General features: G+C 38.0%; 2 protein-coding genes across 2 annotated transcripts; both read right to left on the reverse strand.

Moving 5' to 3' along the window:
- Window positions 1-1,356: 1,356 nt before the first annotated feature.
- ATBET12 (Target SNARE coiled-coil domain protein) lies at window positions 1,357-3,390 on the reverse strand. The gene is made up of 6 exons (XM_079001337.1): window positions 3,179-3,390; window positions 2,366-2,513; window positions 2,220-2,276; window positions 2,077-2,136; window positions 1,706-1,791; window positions 1,357-1,547 (listed from the first exon to the last, which is right to left on the reverse strand). Exons 1-6 carry the CDS (start codon window positions 3,190-3,192, stop codon window positions 1,520-1,522), a joined length of 393 nt encoding a protein of 130 aa, XP_078857463.1. The 5' UTR covers window positions 3,193-3,390; the 3' UTR covers window positions 1,357-1,519.
- Window positions 3,391-9,798: 6,408 nt separating this feature from the next.
- LOC145049966 (uncharacterized) lies at window positions 9,799-14,691 on the reverse strand. The gene is made up of 5 exons (XM_078998298.1): window positions 13,404-14,691; window positions 13,048-13,286; window positions 11,464-12,090; window positions 9,954-10,283; window positions 9,799-9,843 (listed from the first exon to the last, which is right to left on the reverse strand). The coding sequence occupies exons 1-5, from the start codon at window positions 14,689-14,691 to the stop codon at window positions 9,799-9,801; spliced, it is 2,529 nt and encodes an 842-aa protein (XP_078854424.1).
- Between the last annotated feature and the right edge of the window lie 7,716 nt (window positions 14,692-22,407).

A 22,407-nucleotide genomic window follows, 5' to 3' on the forward strand; every position in this document is an offset into this window, starting at 1 on the left:
GTGGGATTCGAGAAGTACAAGGCAGCGAAAACCTATCAGAAAAATGAGAAAAAAAAATCTTTTTTTGACCAAAAAAAGGTCTTCAATCCAGTCACCATTAGAAAAAAACACCTCTAAATGCTCTTTGGTTTCTCTTTTTATTAATAATACCATGAAAATAACTGGTATTTTCATCACCTTCTATTGACCACGAACTTTAGCTCTCTAAGATAACTCCATAGCTTCCATCTTATTTAGATCAATGAGAGACTTAGAAATAGAAGCTCTAAAGTGAATCAACTCCGGATTACCATCTCCAACATCAAGTTTTTTTACCAACTCTGCAAGGGTTGCTAAAAGTTCATTGTTTTTTGAAGTTTTAAAAGACCGAAAATCTTTGTACCAAGATTTTAAAGAATTTTTAAGAAATTGGAGCTTCTTTTTTAATGCACTAATAACATTATCTTCAATAATCCCATCATTTTTCCAAACCTATCTAACTACGTGAATACCAATAAGTTTGATTGGTAGAAATTATAAATGGTATATTTTGTACATTATTGGTACTTGGTAGCTAAATTTATGTATTAACTAAAAATGATAGATCGGGAAAAACAAATTGGTTATGTATCATGTTCACCTTTATTTTTACCGGAATATATTTTATAGCCAGTTAAATCTTTTGCAAACCTTTAGTTTGGACTTTTTAAAAAGTAAAATATAATGAGTTGTTGTTATTGGACAAAAAAAATATATAAGTTTTTTTATTTTTCTAAATAAAGAAAAAGTAAATAAATAAAAGGATTTTTCTGCACTGAGGTTATGATTTTCTAAACAAAAAGGTAATATAATTTTTGAGAAATTAAATTACTTCCTACCTTTTATACCTACAATTATTCCTATCCATTGAAATAATTGACAAATCATCATTCATTATTATTTCATTTGATATATTTCTAATATAGTCTTAACGAGTTAGTTAAAAAAATATGAAATGATGACATTTGTCATAATTTTATTAGGTAGCAACACTTATAGACATAAAAAATAAGAATCAGTTTAATTTCTCATAATTTTTTTCTAGGTACATGTGTGTATATATGTGTATAGTAGGTTGTGCTTTTCTGAATTTTATCATTAATTATGTATTGGTTTATACTTTATAGAAAAATTATAATTATATATACTTCAAAACAAATAATTTAACCAAGTTTTTTTTCGTCTTCGCCATCATTATTGAATTGCAAAAGGTTCTTCAAATTCCATATTTGAGGTTACATTGTTTATGGGTATATATGGTAAATTTTGAATTTTATTCTTCATAGCTTTTTTTAAGGTCCATTCGACTTTTATTAGATAGATTAGTAAACTTAACACTATCACAAAGAAATATAACTGAATTCCACTGCCAACCAAACACATGACAAATTCTACTTCCTTTAGACATTTCAATAATTAAAAAAAAAAAAAAATCATTTTGTAAACCAAACACCAATATATCAACGTCTATAGATTATAAAAGATGCATTAAAAATACAATTTAACCATACATATAATACATAAGAAACCTGCAAAAAAAACTGAAATCAAATTTGCAACATTTTATAATTTAAAAAAAAATACTTCAACGATAATGTCATAATACCGCCTTAATTTAAAGATAAAATGAGTTTTTTAAAAAAGAAATATTAAAAAAAAATAATAATAAAAAAATAACAACCCATACCTGAACAAGTAGTATATGATGAAGAATGACATGACAAAATACATCACAAGTTTACATGTTCTTCTACTTGATTTTTTTTCAAAAACCTGCATGTTTAAAATTTGCTTTCATTTACCAAAATAGACCTTGTACTTTATTTTTTAACCAAATTAGCCCCCAACTTTTGTTGTTTCAAACTAAAAGGGCATTTTAGTCAACAAAATAACTCTGCAGTTGGCCAAACAGCAACATACTTTATCATTTACCAAAATAGTTAATGTAGTTTACTTTTTACCCAAAATAGCAACCAACTTTTATTTTTCAAACTAAAGGGCATTTTGGTCAAGATAAGTAAAAGGTTGACTAAGTAAAACAATAATCAAAATTTTTACCATTTTGAAGCGATCCATAGTTCCTGACATAATCCCCCTTGCAGAATCCATCCCATTACCCTGTTTATTAAATAATACATAAATAAATAATTAAATAAAAAGAAATTATGCATGTAATTGAAGTATGTATAATGTATATTTACCATTCTGTCCAACATGCGATTATGACTCTGCACCTCATCATGTATATCACCAGTCAACTGAAAATGACAATTATAAATTTTAAATCTTTTGAGAAAAATAAAAATGGTGTCCAAGATTTACTAAAAATTAAAGTTGAAGAACTGACTCTCTTTAGAAAGACAACTTTGTCTTGCAGAATATTTAAAGATTTATCATTTTCTTGTTCATCTGCATATGATGAAGAAGCCCTGAGACCACCTTCTTCAATGCCATCAAGGTTATCAAATAGAGCACTTCTAGATGCACGATTGTCCCTACAAAAAAAAAAAAAAAAAAAAAAAAAAAAGATAAAATTATGTGCAAGATTTTGTAATTAGTGGTATAAATAACTCATATACAGTATACACAACCAAGATTCTACAATTGCCATTACCCAAAACTCAAAATCAACCAAGAGAAAGTATGCAGATTTGGCTTACACAGGCTTTTTGTCAATAGTATTACAACAAGCTTTACCATGTCACCATATTTGAGAGAAGTGTTAACTGTTAAACCCTTTCTCTGAGCTTTTTCAAATATGTCAGTTGAGTTTATATTAATGAATTTGCAACAAAAAAGCTATAAAAGACTTCAGGCTACACACTCAACCCATTAAAGGTACTATTAACAGCTATGTATTTCATTAGTCGATGAATCAATAATGCGAATTAACAAATCAATGATTTCCTGGTTAAGGAACTACTTAATTCCAAAACTTTTGCTAGGCAATTACATAGGGTTTAGCGTTTTTCATTTCACTATGGCACAACAATATTGAGCATTGATTTCAAACTAGTTTTTCCTGTTAACATGTTCTAATTCCCTCAAACAATCAACTCGGATGCACGAAATAGTACCAATAATGAATGATAATCATGAATTTAATATCAACATTGATAGCTATGGAGCCCATTTTATTTATAGATATTAGAGATCGAACCTGCGATAGCTCATCTTCGGATCCACGAAAAACGGACGGCTTCAACTAGTAAGATTTGGTAAAACTTTGCGCAAATTCTAATGATGAAGTAAACCCTAAAGGTTGCATTAGTATCAGTTACCGATGATTTAATGTAGCAGGGGTTTAGATCCAGTAGATTCAGGCTGCAATTCCCAGTCTCCGGTGGCCGATTGTGAAGCGAAATGAATACCAACGGATTATTGAGGGTTTTTTTGCCCCTTTACTCCCCTCGCTTCTGTTACTTATTTTTTTTAGAGTAAATTACACAAATATAGCCCCCTACGGTTTGAGGCAAATTCCGAATTTCGTCCTTACTGTTTTTTTTTTTTTCAGTCGGATCATCTTATTATAGTTTTTTGTTAGATTTTAGTCCCCGGAAAAAGTGATTTTATATGACAAAAAAAAAATAAAAAATCGGTCCATATGGTTTACAAAAAGTCTACGTTTGGACACTATGAGAAACACCATGTCATTTGTTCTTCTCGTTTGAAATCATTACATGATTGGTCTATGTCCATAAATTCATCTTTTTTACGTCGTTAGATACAAAATCAAGGATGGCATTTTGGTCTTTTCATGGTGACCCACTTGTCTTTTTCTTCAAATGTCTCATTTATCCATCTTCCCTTATCTGATTTTTCTCTCCTTCGATTTCTTACACACTTTTCTTCCCTTCGAGCTCTTTAAAAAACAAAAAGAAACAATCATGGTGCTCTGCCATTATGGAGGCCCGTTGTATTTGTAATATCGTGGACAACTTTGAACCAAGTTGTCGATTTTTGGTCATGTTTGAAGGTTGGAACAATGGTGGGCCGATCCACCTATGTGCCCTAGGTCGATGGTTATGATTCTAAGGTTGATCCAAGCGAGAAACAATCTTGAAGGAATTTTGATGAAGTTGAAATGTTTATTGTTCTTAAGTTAGGTGTTTTTTGGTGTATTTATTTCTAAATTGAAATTTCAAGCACATGTTTGTAATGTTTAAGTACTTAACTCAACGTTTAAGCACTTTGTATTTTAATGACAATGTATATTTCATCTAATTTACGTAAGTGGAATCTTATTTGTATCGTGTACCCTTTTTGTCATTTTAGTCCATGTACCTTATTTGGCAAACAAAACAACATGGAAAAAGCATAAGAACCATATTTGCAAACAAAACGATGGACCATAATAGATTAGGAATTTGAAAATTTTATGAATCATATTGACAAAAAAACATTAGATAATGCATTTGTATGGGTAATTTTCGTCAACGTGCCATATTAGCAAACAAAATATTGGATAATACATCTATATTGGTCATTTTTGTCAATGTACCATAGTGGTAAATAAAACCATGGAAAGCACCAATAAACTAACATTTTAAAGTTAACTTCTTTTTTTTAAACGACAGACTATCATATCCCTATTCTAATAAAAGAATAGTTTTATCCTCTTTTTGACATGTGTCATTCTATTAGGCCTTATAATTAATGCATATGTTATTCTCTTTTTGTCATGTGTCACCCTATTATGTCTTCTAATTAATGCATGTCACTTGTCAACCTATTGATTCTTCATTTCAAATTTCAAAATTTAAATTTCCCACTTTAATTACATTAAAATAGTAACATTAGAATAAAAATTAAAATAAAATTAATACAAATTATAAAGTGATATAATTTCACACATTTATTTAAATCAATATAATTATATATAATTAAAAAATCTCGTAATTAATAATTTATTTAAAATAATTGATTAATAATTTTGAGTTTTTATTATAAAAATTCAATTAATTTTGTAACCATGGTTTCCATGGGTTATAAACTAGTTCATAATCTAATCCTAAACACCACATATATCTCCTAGTGAGACTTGCACCCATAACCTCTCATTTTAAAGTTAACTACATAAAACAATGGAAAGCACCAACAAACTAACATTTTAAAGTTAACACAAAACACCAATAATGGCCAAGGTCCAAAATATCATTGCATAACCTATTAAATCCAAAAACTATAAAGAAAAACTCATCAATAAGAGATTCCATATTTATGATGTTATAGATGATCCCTACCATATATGCAAACAATCTGTGCTTATGAATAGCTATTACTCATGTTTAACAATTCCCTGTCCAAACTAGTGCCAGCCGCTGCTACATCAGACTATGGTTCTTGAGTTGTTTCAAGTTTCATGTGAAAACCATATAACTGGTGGTTGTCGAGGCCAACAAAAATAATAACCCTAAATATTACACACTAAAATAGTGTATAGTGGTAAAGGGGTCGAATCCACGGAGATTGGTTCAATTTAATAACTCTATGAAAAATCTATTTGTAAAAATACTTGGAAAATGACAATGAATTTAAAATGGGGGTTTTGGTGTTTTGAAATACTTGAAACAAATTAGAATTAAACTATGATTTAAATAGACAATTTCAACAAAGATAAGGATTTTATGTAAAATCAATAAGGGAGAGATGGTTGACTTAAAGTTTCCTTACTTTGACTTTTGATGAACATATCATTAGAATCCAATGGTGCAATACTTTGATTTAAATCCTTAATTTGGCTATAATAATCCAAGGAGCTTGAGATTACCTAGACTTTTCTTAATTGTTGAAATGGCTAGAGAAGCTCATAACAATTTCCTTAGTCAAAGTCACTAATTCCAAATAGCATGTAATTAGTGAAAGTCAACTAGCATTAAGAACCAAAAAGTCACCAAATCTAAGAGGGGTCAAATGCTTTCACCACCATGTTGGAGGAAATGTTTTTATGATTGTGTGAAGCAAAAACAACACAAAAATCATTTGTTGCTTGCTAATTTAAGGATCATTTACTTAATCAAGAAATTAGCCAACTAATCACCACAAACACATTTAAACTCATGAATAAAAACATACTAGTAATGATAATATGATAAAACATAAAACATTTCCATAAAGATTTAAGATCAAATTCATGGATTCTTCAACACCCAACAAAAGTTCAAAGGATTCAACAAAAAGTCAACCAATATTTGTTTAGCCAAGCATGGCTAAACTCAAAGGAACAAAGTTAGATGAGATTCTACCAAACATTTCACAATAATCAAGAGATGAAATCAAGATGTTCTTGAGGTGTTCTTGGCCTTCAAAAGCACTCCAAACTCCAGAGAGAACAAGTCAAACTCGGACCTTCAAGATAAGGCTAAAGAGGCACACCAACCTTCCTAATATAGAGCTCTAAGTAAAATCCCGAAAATTCCCTTGTCAGGAATCCATGCGGGACGTGGGTAATCTCACGTGGGCCGTGGGCTTCGACGGGAATTTTGGGCTTCTTCAAGTCTTGGGCCCCTAAAGCTAATCCATTGGCCCAGTTCGAATCCAATCAGCTCCTAGTCTATTTTTCTTCAATATGTCCTCAATTAAAGCCCAATTTGTCTTTCCTCATCATTCAAAACTTACTCAAACTCTTAAACATCGATCTTGCACACTCAAGAATTCTCTCGCGCCTTTTCAAATTTAAAGTTCAACACTTCTGCGCCTTCAAGCAATCAACAAGCCTACTCCCTGGATCACCTCCAAAGCTATCAAGCATGACATCCCCACTGCTCTTCAAGTCCAATCGCCTTCCAAAACATCCCGCACACTCCCGCTCCTCTAGTTTCCTTAAAATCTGCAATAATGCTCAAGAAACTAGAAAGTACCCGAAATGGTCATAAAAATAACAAAAAGGAAAAATATGCATGGAAATTAACTAAAATGCGAATGGACTGTGCTAAAAAAACTATAAAAAGAAGTAAATAAAATGAAGCTATCAAAGCACCCCAAGCTTAAACCTTACTTGTCCTCAAGTAAGACAAGACTAAATGAACTTGGGACGAACTACCCTAGAAATAAAAAGAATGGATAGAACCATGGAACCTGTTCGATGTTAGTCAACATGGTCAGAATTGATCTCGCTGCTATCTCACAACTTTTTCATCCGATGACAATGGGACCATAAACCATAGCCAGGACAACTCCTCTAGGTGAATAAGGAGGGATGGTCAGTCGTAGTCTTAATGGAACATGCATACAATGAAGAACATCTGTAGTAAGGAGAAAACAATTGGATAGGCTCGGGTGGAGCTCTTCTTTAAGTGCACACTCTGATCTCACGTCTGCCGGTTTCTCTCATGTGTAACTTGGTTTAATCGCTCGGGCACCGTTGTAGGAATCGGTTCACTTGGTGTTGGCCCAAACCTCCCGTAGTATCCGAATCGACAGTCTCCCTAACATCACCAATTTGCGAAAAAAAAAACAACTCGATCTATATACAATAAAACAGACCTATACAAATGAATATCAAACGTCAGGTGACCAAGATGTTGGAAATTTTGTTCAATAATTGAACCGGCCACCTATCTAAGATAGTTGCAATTGAAAATTTGCATGTTTTTTTTTTGTTTTTTTTGTTTTTTTTTTGTTTTTTTTTTTGTTTTTGTTTTTGCTAAGAAAACCCTTTGACTCAAAATTTGGTTCCCAAAGGTGTGTAAGTGCAACCGAAAGGGTAATGATATAATCCGAATGGTCTAAGTGTGAAAATGACCATGTGTGGAGCATAAAGATGTAATGTAAGCTCCTTTTCAAACTTGTGGTTTTTCAAAGATAATGAAAATGTCCAAATGTGGACTAAAAGACTCTAAAATTCTAAGAAAATCGCAAAAAGGATATGGTGATGTAAAGAGACCGGATATGGATTCTACTCGTGGACAAGCACCAATGCTTCATCCTAACAGTTCAAACATGATCAAGTGTGATCCTCTCAGTCGTAGTGACCGCAAGGCTAAGAACATCCATTGCTATAGTATATCCTACAGTTGTTAGTATCGTATGCATAATTTTTCATGAAACTACCTAGCCATGATCACTTACCCCTTTAAACTACTAGCATCTGATCCCAAGTATGAAATCCCAAACTGCAGCTAGTGGTCCCGGTTCGATGGGTGAGATAGCAACAAGATCCTAGACCAATAATGATACAATAACTATGAACCTGTTCCATGGCATCCAAGAGAGGTGAGAATAAACAGACAACAAAAATGCATGAATGCTAATGCCTTAGGCTAAATGCTATGCAAAAATATAAAAGGTGAAAAAGAAGAAAATAAAATCTTTTTGAAATTTTAAATAAATAAAAAAAATGAATGAAAATTAGCTTAATACTAAAATGTTATGCAACCTAGCTAAAAATGCATGAAAAAGTAAAAGATAAGGGAAATGCCCCACCCTAAGCTTAAGAACAAGCATTGTCCTCAATGCTTAAGGAAAGGGCGGAAAGGACCTAAATCGGAGGGTCGGGCGGCTGGAAATGCCCATGGCAATAATGGTAGTCTCATATATCTTGGACCTGGCGGGAAGTGGGAGGGAAGGACTGCTCCAATCGATCAACGCGACTTGCCACATCTTGGATGGCTCTCGTACTCTCTTGTGTTTGGGTATCGATGCGCTGCACCGTGGAGAACATTGTGGCAAATTGGTCAAAGAACGTAGGGGGGAAATATGGTGGGACTTCGTGTCCCCCCTGTTGCTGCTGCTGAAATTGAGGCTCGACGAATTGTTGTGCAGGCTGAAACTGGTCATCCTTGTCATCTACAGGTGGAGGGTAGTATGATGGAATGATCCATTGCTCGGGATCGGTTGGCTCAAAACTCCCTATATACTCATGGGGGAGAATGAGGTATGGTTGGTTGTCAAGAATCCACATGGGACCGACGACCGAATCCTGGATGAGTTGCATTCGGCGAAGTGTGTGGCCGTCAAGGCTAGAGGGGCCGGAAGCCTTCTCGAATGGAAGAGTAGAGAGATGAAGTTGAAGCGGTGGCCGAGATGCAATGAGGGTGATTAATCCTCCAATGAAAATGTCTCCTTTGTCCATAGTTGTGAGGTTGTAACACTTGGTGAAGAAAAAGGAGGCAAAATCCGGCCGCGGACCGTTCTCACGAGTCATGCACCAAAGAAAAAATAATTCCGCCTTTGAAATTTGTCCCACTTCTGAGCGGGCGAAAATGGTGCATGTGAGAACTCGATGCGCTAGGCACAAACATGGGTGAATTATGGAGGAGGCCTTTGACGAAGATGATGAATATTGTGGCTCGTTGGTAATTTGTTGCCAAAAGTAATGCTCATTGAAGTTTCTGGGCCATGGGTCATGTTGGTAATACAGGTTGTCCACTGGAGTGCCCATCAGGGCGTTCACGACCCAATGCGGTAGGGATCGTTTCTCACCGAGCATTTGGAAGGTGACAGTTTGGGCTTCCTCCTCGGGATTGAATGTGGCAAGAAATTCCAAGGTGGGTTCAACATAGGTGGCGGCGCGGTTATAGAGGAATTGACCCCACCCGATGTTGTTAAATAACGCTTGGACTCCATCAAGCACCCCAAGACTAGCAAAATATTCCCTATGGAGGAATTTTGTTGACTTGACTTGATGCTTATTTGAAACGAGAAAATCATAAGTTTTACGGTCCTCGCGATTCAACAAATGAAACGGGGGATCCTTGGACTTTCCCTTCGACCCTCCTTTAGAGGAAGTTGCTCCCGTCCCCGTTTTTGCACGCTTTGACATTTAATCGGGACAAACTTTTACCAATAATAACTTTCAGCCACAACAAAAGCACACAATACCAACTACAAATGGGAAATTGGGATGTAAACAATCAAGTTAAAGGAATGAGATTACCCAATTTCTTAGACCTGGGATGAACTAGTGCCACCAAAAAGATTTTGTTAAGACATACCCCAAGCTTGCAATTTTGCTCTGTATTTGACGCTTTAATCGCTAAAACAACCCCACAAACTAGCTTCAAGATGACTTTCCGGCGAATGGAGTGGCGGCACCCGAAATTAGACGGAAATTTTTCGTGAGTTTTTGCGGAAAGATTGGTATGGTTAGAAAGCTCTTGAGGAGAGAAACAAAACCCCGTGCTCAGAATCTCCAATGGTGGCCGGAGTTGGCCGGAAAACGCGAAAGAAGGTGGTGGTGGGTGGTGGTGGCGCCCGGAATTCCGACCGGTAGAACTCCGGGAAAATGGATTTTTGTGAGAAGTGGGTTTAATGTTCTTGAGCTTCTAGGGAGAGAATGGAGGAATTTGTAGAGTTTGAATGGGGAAGAAGAAGGCAGGATGAGTTTAATCTATGGTCAAGAAGGGTGAAACCCGGGTCAATGTTGGTCAACTCATTAAACCTCTTGGTCAACAAAAGTCATAGCAGTCAATAGCTCCAAGAAATCAACCAAACGACCAACACGCGGGCAGGGCGCGGGCCGAGTGCTGGCCGCGTCTATCCCCCAAAAATCTACTGAGTTTCTGATCATTACGTGTGGGTTGGGCTTGGGCCGAGGGCTGGCCGCGGGTACTGAATGATAGTTGGATCTTTTGACCTACGCGGGCCGCGGGTAATCCTTCATGCATCTTACGCGGGCTGCGGGTATGCCTGCACATCAAAAATGAGACTTTTCCAAAAAACTTGATTTTTAAGCCAAAACGATCCCCTTAAGGCCCGGTATCAAAATTTTGACAAAATTTGGAGTAAAACGGGGAACGATTGGTGAAACCTTTCAAAAATTTATTTGAATCCCATAAAAAACGCTTTGCAAAATGATTTAGTTGAATTTGAAAAATGGTGAAAGCACATTGCTTTCCAAAAAGGCCCTTCTTTAACGTCTTTGGCGAGACGTCTTCCTAGCTTTCTTCAACACATTGGGACATCCAAATGGATGATTTCAAGGGCATTAGCACTGAAACCTTCATAGAATGGCTTCAACCGGTGCCCATTGACTTTGAAAATTTGTCCCGTCTTTTCGCTTTGAATTTCCACCGCCCCATGGTCAAAGGTCTTTATCACAAAAAAAGGTCCAATCCATCTTGACCTTAGCTTGCCTAGAAATAACTTCAATCGTGAATGGTATAGTAAGACCCTATGCCCCGGTTCAAAATGCTTCCGGGTGATGGACTTGTCGTGGAAGAGCTTCGTTTTCTCCTTGTAAATCCTTGCGTTTTCATAGGAGTCGTTTCTCAATTCTTCTAGCTCTTGGAGTTGAAGTTTCCTATGCCTTCCCGCCTAGTCAATGTTGAAATTGCATTGCTTGACCGTCCAAAATGCGCGGTGCTCTAATTCGACGGGAAGATGACATGGTTTTCCAAAAACCAATCTGAAGGGCGACATTCCTATCGAGGTCTTATAAGCGGTCCGATAGGCCTATAAGGCATCGTCAAGTCTCAGACTCCAATCCTTCCTTGGCGGATTCACCGTTTTCTCTAGAATAGACTTCACTTCACGTTTCGAGACCTCCGCTTGACCATTCGTTTGAGGGTGGTAGGCGGTAGAGACACGATGGGTCACGTTGTACTTTTTCAATAAAGTCTCCATCATTTTGTTGCAAAAGTGTGTCCCTCTATCACTAATCAAAGCCCTAGGTACACCAAATCTCACAAACACATTAGATTTTAAAAACTCGATAACCGTTTTAGCATCATCTGATCTTGTGGCTTTGGCCTCAACCCACTTAGAAACATAGTCAACCGCGAGCAAGATGTAAACGTTGCCAAACGAAACAGGAAATGGGCCCATGAAATCAATCCCCCATACGTCAAAAATCTCACAAACAAGGATTGGATTTTGGGGCATTTGGTTCTTTTGCGAAATGTTTCCCGTCATTTGACACCTTTCACAACTTTTGGAAAACAAGTAACAGTCGCGTGACATGGTTGGCCAAAATAGTCCACATTCAAGAACCTTTCTCAAGGTTCGGCTAGGTCCGATGTGTCCCCCACAAGCAAATTCATGACAAAATTGGAAAATAGATTGATGCTCTTGTTGGGGTACACATCGCCTAATGATTTGATCGGGACAATGTTTCCACAAATAAGGCTCATCCTACACATAGTATTTTGCATCACTTTTGAGCTTGTCTTTTTGAGCACGTTTGAATGTGTAGGGATACCTTATGTGACCAAAAAGTTAACGATATCGGCATACCAAGGAGCAGATTAAGTAAGGGAAAAGAGATGCTCATCCGGAAACTCGTCCCGCAACGGGAGGGGAGTTTCATTTGAAGTGATCCATCTTAGATGATTGGCAATGAGGTTCTCATATCCGCTATTGTCCCGGATTTCCAAGTCAACTTTTTGTAACAATAGAATCCACCGGATGAGTCTCGGCTTTGCATCTTTCTTTGTCATCAAGTACTTGAGAGCCGTATGATCCGAATACACTATAACTTTGGTGCGAAGTAGATATTGTCGAAACTTCTCCAAAGCGAACACTATGGACAATAGCTCCTTCTCCATGGTAGAGTAGTTGCTTTGAGCATTGTCTAGTGTCCTTGATGCATAATAGATCACGTGGGAGGCCCTCCCATTCTTTTGACCCAAAACGGCGCCTATCGCATAGTTGCTTGCATCACACATGATCTCAAAGGGAAGATCCCAATTTGGTGCTTGCATGATGGGAGCGGATGTAAGCAACTCTTTGAGCTTGTCAAAAGCTTCTTTTGCACGCCTCGTTGAACTCGAAATCAACCTCCTTTTGCAAGAGTTGGCACATTGGTCTCGTTATCTTTGAAAAATCCTTGATGAACCTTCGGTAGAAACCTGCATGGCCCAAAAAGGAACGAACTTCCTGAACACAAGTCGGGTAAGGTAAGCTTTGAATAACATCAATTTTGGCCTTATCTACTTCAATTCCTTTTTTAGACACAATGTGACCCAAAATGAGACCTTGACTCACCATGAAATGACATTTCTCAAAATTCAAAACCAAGTTTGTTTCAATGCATCTTTTTAAAATTTTTGTAAGATTGGTCAAACATTCTTGAAAAGAGTTGCCATATACCGTGAAATCGTCCATAAAAACCTCAATTATGTTTTCAACGTATTCCGAAAAGATACTAACCATACAACGTTGGAAAGTAGCCGGGGCATTACACAATCCGAATGGCATTCTACGGTATGCGAAAGTGCCAAATGGACATGTAAAAGTTGTCTTTTCTTGGTCCTCCGGTGTCACCGGGATTTGGTGAAAACCGGAATACCCGTCTAGAAAACAATAATGGGATTTCCCGGTCAACCTTTCTAACATTTGGTAAATGAAAGGCAATGGGAAATGATCTTTTCGTGTGCTTGCATTGAGCTTGCGGTAGTCAATACATACTCTCCACCCGTTTTGCACACGGGTGGGGACCATCATACCTTTGTTGTTTTCAACCACCGTGATTCCCGTCTTTTTTGGAACAACTTGCACCGGGCTCACCCACTTGCTATCCGAGATTGGATAGATCATCCCCGCATCTAGGAGCTTTAAAATCTCTTTCTTGACCACTTCCATCATTGGTAGATTCAACCTTCTTTGTGCGTCCCAACTTGGCCTGCATTCATCCTCCATTAAGATCTTATGCATACAAGTGGAGGGACTCAATCCTTTAATATCCGCAATCGTCCAACCCATGGCTTCTTTATGCTCCTTCAACACCTTGATGAGTTGTTCTTCTTCGAATTCGGTTAAGTGAGTTGAAATGATAACCGGAAGGGTTTCATTCTTTCCCAAGTAGGCATACTTCAAGTGCTGAGGTAAGACCTTCAATTCCAATTCGGGTGGTTGAACAAGGGATGGAGTCAATTTTGTATGAGTTGGGGGCAATTCAATTTGCTTGACATCTAATCTTGTGGATTTCTTCATCTCCATTCTATTTACCAACTTCTCAACTTCCGGGTCCAAAGAATAAAGCTTTAATTGCTCGGCTAGCTTCCCACAATCGAATCCTTTGCTTAAGATCATCTCCAACATATCACCGTTAGATAACTCGAACAATTCTTGAGTAATTGGCTCGACAACATCAACAAAGTACAAAGATGAAACATCACTAGGATATCTCATGGCATCATAAATATTAAAACTTATTGTTTCGCCATCAAACTCCATTGTCAAACTTTCCGCATACACATCGATCTTCGTCGTAGCCGTCTTCAAAAACGGTCTTCCAAGAAAGATTAGAGCCGATTTGGGGGACGTTTGCTCATCTAGATCAATCACATAGAAATCCACCGGGAAGACCAATTGGTTCACTTGCACTAGGACATCTTCCAAAACACCTCTAGGAAAGACACTTGATTTATCCGCAAGAGAGATTATGACACCGGTTTCACTTAAGGGTCCGACATTCAATGATTCATACACCGAATAGGGCATGACATTGATAGAGGCACCAAGATCAAGCATAACACTACTAAAAGTGACATATCCAATCTTGCAAGGAACCGTGAACATTCCGGGATCTTTGCATTTAGGTGGAAGTTTCCTTTGTAAAACCGCGGATGCGTTTTCATTCATCAAAATTTTCTCATTTCCCTTCAACTTCCTCTTGTTGGTACAAAGCTCTTTCAAGAACTTTGCATATCTTGGAATTTGCTTGATTGCATCAAGTAGAGGGATGTTTACTTCCACCTTTCGGAAGGTGTCCAAAATCTCTTTCTCCTCCATATTCTTCTTTGAAGTTGCAAGTCAGGAGGGGAACGGTGGTTGAGTGGCTATTGGTGTTACTAGAGGGGTAGTCTTCTTTGGGGCTCCGACTTGTGCATCACTCTTGATTATAGGTTCTTCAATGGGAATGATCTCTATTTCTTCCTCTTCTTCCCTTGGCTTCTTCTTTGAACTACTTTCTTCGACTTGTTTGCCACTTCTCAAGGTCACCACATTGACATTTGGGTTCTTTTCGGTTTGAGAAGGGAGTTTACCACGGGATTCCAACTTGCTTATATATGTAAATATATCTCCCATTTGTGCTTCAAGGTTGGAGATACTAGTCCTTGTCTCTTTTTGGAATTGTTAAGGTACTAGTGGCTAGGGATTTGATAATGTCTTCAAGAGACATTCCGGAGCTACTTGGTTGAGATTGAGGAGGTTGTTGATGATGATGTGGAGGGTGCGGTTTGGGTTGATAGTGTGGTTGTTGATGTTGGTAATGAGGTTGCGGTGGTTTCACGGATGGTCTAACCAATGCGTTTTGAGGCAATGGTCTTGGGTTGTAGCTCATGTTGGGATTTGGCTTCCAACTTGAATTATATGCATTTTGGTAACCGGATGGTTTGTTGTGGTAGTTTTGGAACTCTCCTGTGGCATTCACATGCTCCGCATCTTCTTGAAGGATGGGACACATATCCGTAGGATGTCCCATTGTTGCACATATTCCACAAACCATCACTTGTGGAGTCTGTCCCATGGCTAGCTTTTGGACAACGGAGGTTAGATCTTTTATTTAAGACTCAAGATTCGATGTTCCCACTTCATTGACTTTGTGTTGTGTGTCTCTTTTCATATCTTGGCGAGGGCCAAAATTTTATGAATTTGCGGCTATGGTGTTGAAAAGTTGGCTTGTTTGTTGTGGGGTTTTACTAAAGATATCTCCACCACTTGAGGCAACGAATAGTCTTCTCTCCATTGGCAATAATCCCTCATAGAAGTGTTGAATGAGGAGTTGTTCCGGAATTTGGTGTTGTGGGCAACTATAGCACAAGTTGTTGAACCTCTCCCAATAATCATGAAAAGTCTCATTTTGACCTTGGCGGATTCCACAAATCTCATTTCTAAGACTTGAGACTCTCGAAGCGAGATAGAAATTATCAAGGAAAGCTCTTTCCATGTCGGTCCATGAGTTGATCGACCCCGGTGGAAGATAAAATAACTAATTTTTTGCTCTATTGGCCAATGAAAAGGGGAATGCCCTTAGCTTGATTTGGTCATCGGTTGACCCTTGTGGCTTCATGCTAGTGCAAATAATGTGGAACATCTTCAAATGCTTATGAGGCTCTTCATTCTCCAATCCATGAAAAGTTGGTAGGTGATGGACTAAACTTGACTTCAAATCCGAGCCTCCTTCCAAAACCGGGTAATTGATACCGGTTGGAGTTTGTGTAACATCGGTCTCCATCATTTGCCTCAAAGTTCTTTCGGGAACTTCTCATCCGTCCTCCATTGCAATTGGTTCAATAATGGGTGGGTTTTGTTGTAGAGGTGGTGTTTCGGGAATTTCTTAGCGAGGGTCGGGACTAGAATCGGGTTCTATATCACTTAATGAAGTGGTTTCAACCTCCGGGTCCCCGTGGGGGTTAGAAGTTTGACCACGTTCAACTCGTTTTTCCTTAGCCAAACGCCTTGCTTCTTTTTCAATTTCTGGGTTGTAAATCAAGTCACCTGTACGCTGAGATTTGGGCATAGAGAAACAAATTGATTAAAAATAAACCAATCTCCGGCAACGATGCCAAAAATTTGGTGGTTTTCGAGGCCAACAAAAACAATAACCCTTAATATTACACACTAAAATAGTGTATAGTGGTAAAGGGGTCGAATCCACGGAGATTGGTTCAATTTAATAACTCTATGAAAAATCTCTTTGTAAAAATACTTGGAAAATGACAATGAATTAAAAATGGGGGTTTTGGTGTTTTGAAATACTTGAAACAAATTAGAATTAAACTATGATTTAAATAGACAATTTCAACAAAGATAAGGATTTTATGTAAAATCAATAAGGGAGAGATGGTTGACTTAAAGTTTCCTCACTTTGACTTTTGATGAACATATCATTAGAATCCAATGGTGCAATACTTTGATTTAAATCCTTAATTTGGCTATAGTAATCCAAGGAGCTTGAGATTACCTAGACTTTTCTTAATTGTTGAAATGGCTAGAGAAGCTCATAACAATTTCCTTAGTCAAAGTCACTAATTCCAAATAGCATGTAATTAGTGAAAGTCAACTAGCATTAAGAACCAAAAAGTCACCAAATCCAAGAGGGGTCAAATGCTTTCACCACCATGTTGGAGGAAATGTTTTTATGATTGTGTGAAGCAAAAACAACAAAAAAATCATTTGTTGCTTGCTAATTGGAGGATCATTTACTTAATCAAGAAATTAGCCAACTAATCACCACAAACACATTTAAACTCATGAATAAAAACATACTAGTAGTGATAATATGATAAAACACAAAACATTTCTATAAAGATTTAAGATCAAATTCATGGATTCTTCAACACCCAACAAAAGTTCAAAGGATTCAACAAAAAGTCAACCAATATTTGTTTAGCCAAGCATGGCTAAACTCAAAGCAACAAAGTTAGATGAGATTGTACCAAACATTTCACAATAATCAAGAGATGAAATCAAGATGTTCTTGAGGTGTTCTTGGCCTTCAAAAGCACTCCAAACTCCAGAGAGAACAAGTCAAACTCGGACCTTCAAGATAAGGCTAAAGAGGCACACCAACCTTCCTAATATAGAGCTCTAAGTAAAATCCCGAAAATGCCCTTGTCAGGAATCCCCGCGGGCCGTGGGTAATCTCACGCGGGCCGCGGGCTTCGATGGGAATTTTGGGCTTCTTCAAGTCTTGGGCCCCCAAAGCTAATTCATTGGCCCACTTTGAATCCAATCAGCTCCTAGTCCATTTTTCTTCAATATTTCTTCAATTAAAGCCCAATTTGTCTTTCCTCATCATTCAAAACTTCCGCAAACTCTTAAACATCGATCTTGCACACTTAAGAATTCTCTCGCGCCCTTTCAAATTTAAAGTTCAACACTTCTGCGCCTTCAAGCAATCGACAAGCCTACTCCCTGGATCACCTCCAAAACTATCAAGCATGACATCCCCACTGCTCTTCAAGTCCAATCTCCTTCCAAAAGATCCCGCACACTCTCGTTCCTTTAGTTTCCTTAAAATCTGCAATAATGCTCAAGAAACTAGAAAGTACCCGAAATGGTCATAAAAATAACAAAAAGGAAAAATATGCATGGAAATTAACTAAAATGCGAATGGACTGTGCTAAAAAAAACTATAAAAAGAAGTAAATAAAATGAAGCTATCAATAACACAGGTGGAAGACTAACTCTACTAGAACGCTTCGGAGCTACGGAATTGTCAATTGGTTCAACCAGAATTTCCTCCTAGGGTTGGGTGCTAATGTTTGAGGTTTGAGGTTCCTTCATCACTAAACTCTTGAAGCTCTTCAAGGTCAATTTGCCTCCCACTGTCCCCTTGGCATATGAGTTCTCTCTCTCGAAAGACTCATCTCCTCGCAACGAAGACAACATTGTCACTTGGTCTATAGAAGAGATATCCAAAGGACTTTTGTGGGTAGCCGATGAAAATACATCGCTCACTCTGAGGTTCGAGCTTGTCGTGAGTTTCTCTTCTCACAAAAGCTTCGCAACCCCAAACTTTAATGTGGTCTAATGTGGGAACCTTCCTATTCCACATCTTGGAAACCTTTTTTGGTAGGGACTAGATTAAGGATATAGGCGGCAGTCTCTAAGGCATACCCCCAGAATGAGATTGGTAACGAAGCTCGACTCATCATGGAACGAACCATGTTTAGCAAGGTCCTATTGCGCCTCTCAGCCACACCATTAAACTGAGGTGTCCTAGGTGGCGTCAATGGTGAAACAATTCCACATTCCTTAAGATATTCAAGGAACTCGATACTAAGATACTCTCCTCCACGATCGGATCGTAGCATCTTTATCTTCCTGTCCAATTGATTCTCCATTTCTTGTTTAAACTCTTTGAACCTTCCAAAGGTTTCTGACTTATGCTTGATTAAGTAAATATAACCATACCTACTGTAATCATCAGTAAAAGTCACATAGAAGCAGTTACCATCTCTTGTGGCGGTTCTAAATGGTTCACACACATCGGTGTGTATGAGGTCCAACAAACCTTCACCACATTCACAAGTACCAGTGAATGGTGACTTGGTCATCTTTCCAAGTAAAAAAGATTCGCAAGTGGCATCCGACTTTAGGTCGAATGACTCCAAAACTCCATCCTTTTAGAGTTGGGCTATGCGCTACTTGCTGACATGTCCAAGACGACAATACCACAAGCATGCCTTATCCAAAATATTGGACAAATCAATATTCTGATGGGTTTGAGCCATAAGAACATTCTTATGTGTACATGTAAACCCTAAATACTTGGATCTAGGTTTCACTATTGAACATGCAATTCATCCAAGATTTGGAACCCTAGATCTAGCATATATATTACAAAATCAATGTAAGTAATGAGATCTAGATGATTACCTCTTGAATAACTCTTGATCTTTCTTCTTCCTTGAGCTTAGAGTCACAAGTGTAACTCCTCTAATGGCTTACAAACACAAACTAGTAAGAGGGTAGTATATGAGAGAGGGAGGAGGCACACAAAATCGGCTCTAGGGTTCTATGAGAAGCAGTGGCCGATTTCTGTAACCCAGGGGTCCTATTTATACTGTGAGCAGCTAGGGTTTCAGTCAAAACCCTAATGGATAGCTTAAACATTAAGAAGCCCATGGAACCTTCTAGAATAAGGCCATGGACGAAAATATGATGGGCTCCCATCATAATTTCGTTCATCCTTTTATCCATTAGGTTTCCCAGCCCAAAATTCAACTATCAAACATTTGACAGTTTAAGCCCCTTTATTCAATTAATCTCTTTTAGTCACCAAATTAATTCCTAATTAATTTATGACTAACATTAATTAAATAATATGATTTCTCCTTTAATATATTATTCTTATAATATATTAATAAATCATAATATCCTCTCTCTCTCTCCATAAATTACCCTGTCAAGTTGCTATGGTGAAGGCAACCTAAAAGGACCATGCACAACCGGGTCAAGTACTTACCAAATATAGTTACGGGCTTAGACACTAATCCAACAGTCTCCCACTTGGATAAGTCTAGTAACTACAAATGTAAGCACAATCTGATTAGCAATCGTAGCTCTCAAAGATGTTGTCAAACTCTAATCTTATCAGTAACCTATCCTTTAAATAAGGGATCGTATAGTCCTCTGTTCTAGATATCGTGCGGACAATTAAATGGAACATAGTCATACTTACTGTCCAGCAGTTTGTTTCTCGATCTCTGATTCGTTTGACATAGAAATTAATTGAACACATCAATTCAGTCCTGACCGGGCCCAACACATAATTCAAACCAAATCATCGAGGGGCCCTGATATCGCTTTTACCCTCTTAAGATAAAAGGAACAGATAAAATTCGACTTATATGCATTTATTATTCACTAACCAAATCATACACAATAATGCATTTTATTACATCAAGTAACTGATGCGTTTTCGCATCATCAATGCATAACCAATTACCAAACAATAAACCATATATCTAGGTTTTAAGACCATATGATATTATCGTCTTGCGATCACTCGAGATAAATTCCATGAAGTGATTCCAGCAAGCGTGGGTTTATTCCAATGCTCAAATCAAACTCATAAGCACTCATGAACGCTGTAGCAAACTTTTGCTATGTCTAATACCTTTCAGACAATCTACACACTATTCATGACAGTCTTCACTCATACCTACTTCCAACATATGAACGACTGTGGACGGTTCGAATAATTCTTATTATTCAGGAAGTCAAAACATGCAAAATGAAACAATTGGTAAACAATTAACATAAGACTGTAACATTACTAATAAATAATACTCTTTTATTTAATCATCAAATGTTAATTACAGTTTACTTATTACATGTTTCTAAATTATCTAATCTAAACTAATATCGTCCTTCAGCCCGATGCTCCTAGTGTGCTGCAAGTGCTTAACCCAACTTAGTCCCTTTGTAAGCGGATCTGATGGGTTATCCTATGATGATACCCTATTTACTACGAGGAGTCCTTCTTCCACCTGATGTCGAATAAAATGGTATTTTCTGTCGATATGTCGAGATCTGTCGTGATCCCTGGTTCCTTGGTCAAGGCAACCACTCCTTCATTATCACAGAAAATTTCCAAGGGCTCCTTTATGGCTGACATAACTCCAAGGTCTCCAATGAAGTTCTTCAACCATATCGCCTCCTTTGACGCTTCGCTCGCTGCAATGTACTCTGATTCGCACGTTGAATCAGCCACGGTCTCTTGCTTTGAACTTTTCCAAGTCACTGCTCCTCCATTAAGGGTAAAGACCCAGGTCAACTGTGAACGGTAGTTGTCCCTATCGGTCTGAAAACTGGCGTCACTGTACCCTCGCACCTTTAAGTCATCACTACCACCGAGGACTAGAAACCATTCCTTGGTCCTCTGAAGGTACTTAAGAATGTTCTTGACTGCGGTCCAATGCGCTTTTCCAGGGTTCCCTTGATATCTGTTGACCATGCTCAAAGCAAAGGCCACATTAGGGCGAGTACAAGTCATAGCATACATGATCGAGCCAACTGCAGAAGCGTATGGTACTCGGCTCATTTCTGCTATCTCGACTTCGGTACTCGGGCATTGAGTCTTACTCAACTTGGCATTACTTTGGATCGGTAACTCCCCCTAATTTGAATTCTCCATACTAAAACGTTTTAGTACCTTGTCCAAGTAAGTATTCTGACTAAGTCCTATTAGTCTCTTACTTCTGTCTCTCACTATCCTTATTCCCAAAATTTAGGAAGCCTCTCTGAGGTCCTTCATAGCGAAGCACTTCCCGAGCAAGGACTTGACTTCCTGCAGTGTCGGGATGTTGTTTCCTATGAGTAGTATGTCATCGACATACAATACGAGGAAGCTAACTATACTCCCACTGGCTTTGACATACACACATGGTTCATCCTCGCTTCGTAGAAAACCAAACTCTTTGACTTTCTCTTCGAAACAAAGATTCCATCTGCGAGACACTTGCTTAAGTCCATAAATGGACTTTTCAAGCTTACACACTCTATTGGGATGCTTCGCATTGACAAAACCCTCCGGCTGAGCCATGTAAAAATCCTCAGCCAAACTTCCCATTAAGGAAAGCAGTTTTGACATCCATCTGCCATATTTCATAATCATGAAATGCGGCAATGGCCAGCATCACCCTAATAGATTTTATCTTGGTGACCGGTGAGAAGGTTTCATCATAGTCAACTCCGGGAGTTTGAGTGAAACCCTTCGCAACTAATCGCACCTTATATGTGTGCACATTCCCATCCATGTCGGTCTTCTTCTTGAAGATCCACTTGCACCCGACCGTCTTATGTCTGGGCACATGGTCAACCAAATTCCAAACTTGGTTGTCATACATGGACTGAATCTCGTTGTCCATTGCGTCTTTCCACTTCGCAGACTCCGGGCCTGCCATGGCTTCCTTATAGTTGTTAGGTTCGTCTAGATTTATTAGTGTATTATCACTAATATACGTGTCCCCTTCCGTAGTAATACGAAAACCA

The sequence above is a fragment of the Lactuca serriola genome, chromosome 5, assembly GCF_051521515.1.
Source record: "Lactuca serriola cultivar US96UC23 chromosome 5, Lser_US96UC23_V15, whole genome shotgun sequence".
Lineage (NCBI taxonomy): Eukaryota > Viridiplantae > Streptophyta > Magnoliopsida > Asterales > Asteraceae > Lactuca > Lactuca serriola.

Excerpts from the sequence above, each read along its gene's own strand:
- ATBET12 (XM_079001337.1), bottom strand. Across the intron at positions 2,137-2,219 it reads ATCGCATGTTGGACAGAATG|GGTAATGGGATGGATTCTGC; the intron begins GTAAATATACAT and ends TTTAATAAACAG. Across the intron at positions 1,548-1,705 it reads ATCATATACTACTTGTTCAG|GTTTCTTATGTATTATATGT; the intron begins GTATGGGTTGTT and ends TTTTTTTTGCAG.
- LOC145049966 (XM_078998298.1), bottom strand. The coding sequence starts at position 14,691 with ATGGAGGAGAAAGAGATTTTGGACACCTTCCGAAAGGTGGAAGTAAAC. Across the intron at positions 13,287-13,403 it reads GGTGGTTGAAAACAACAAAG|AAAGGTTGACCGGGAAATCC; the intron begins GTATGATGGTCC and ends ACCAAATGTTAG. Across the intron at positions 12,091-13,047 it reads TTTTTATGGACGATTTCACG|GATGAGCCTTATTTGTGGAA; the intron begins GTATATGGCAAC and ends TACTATGTGTAG.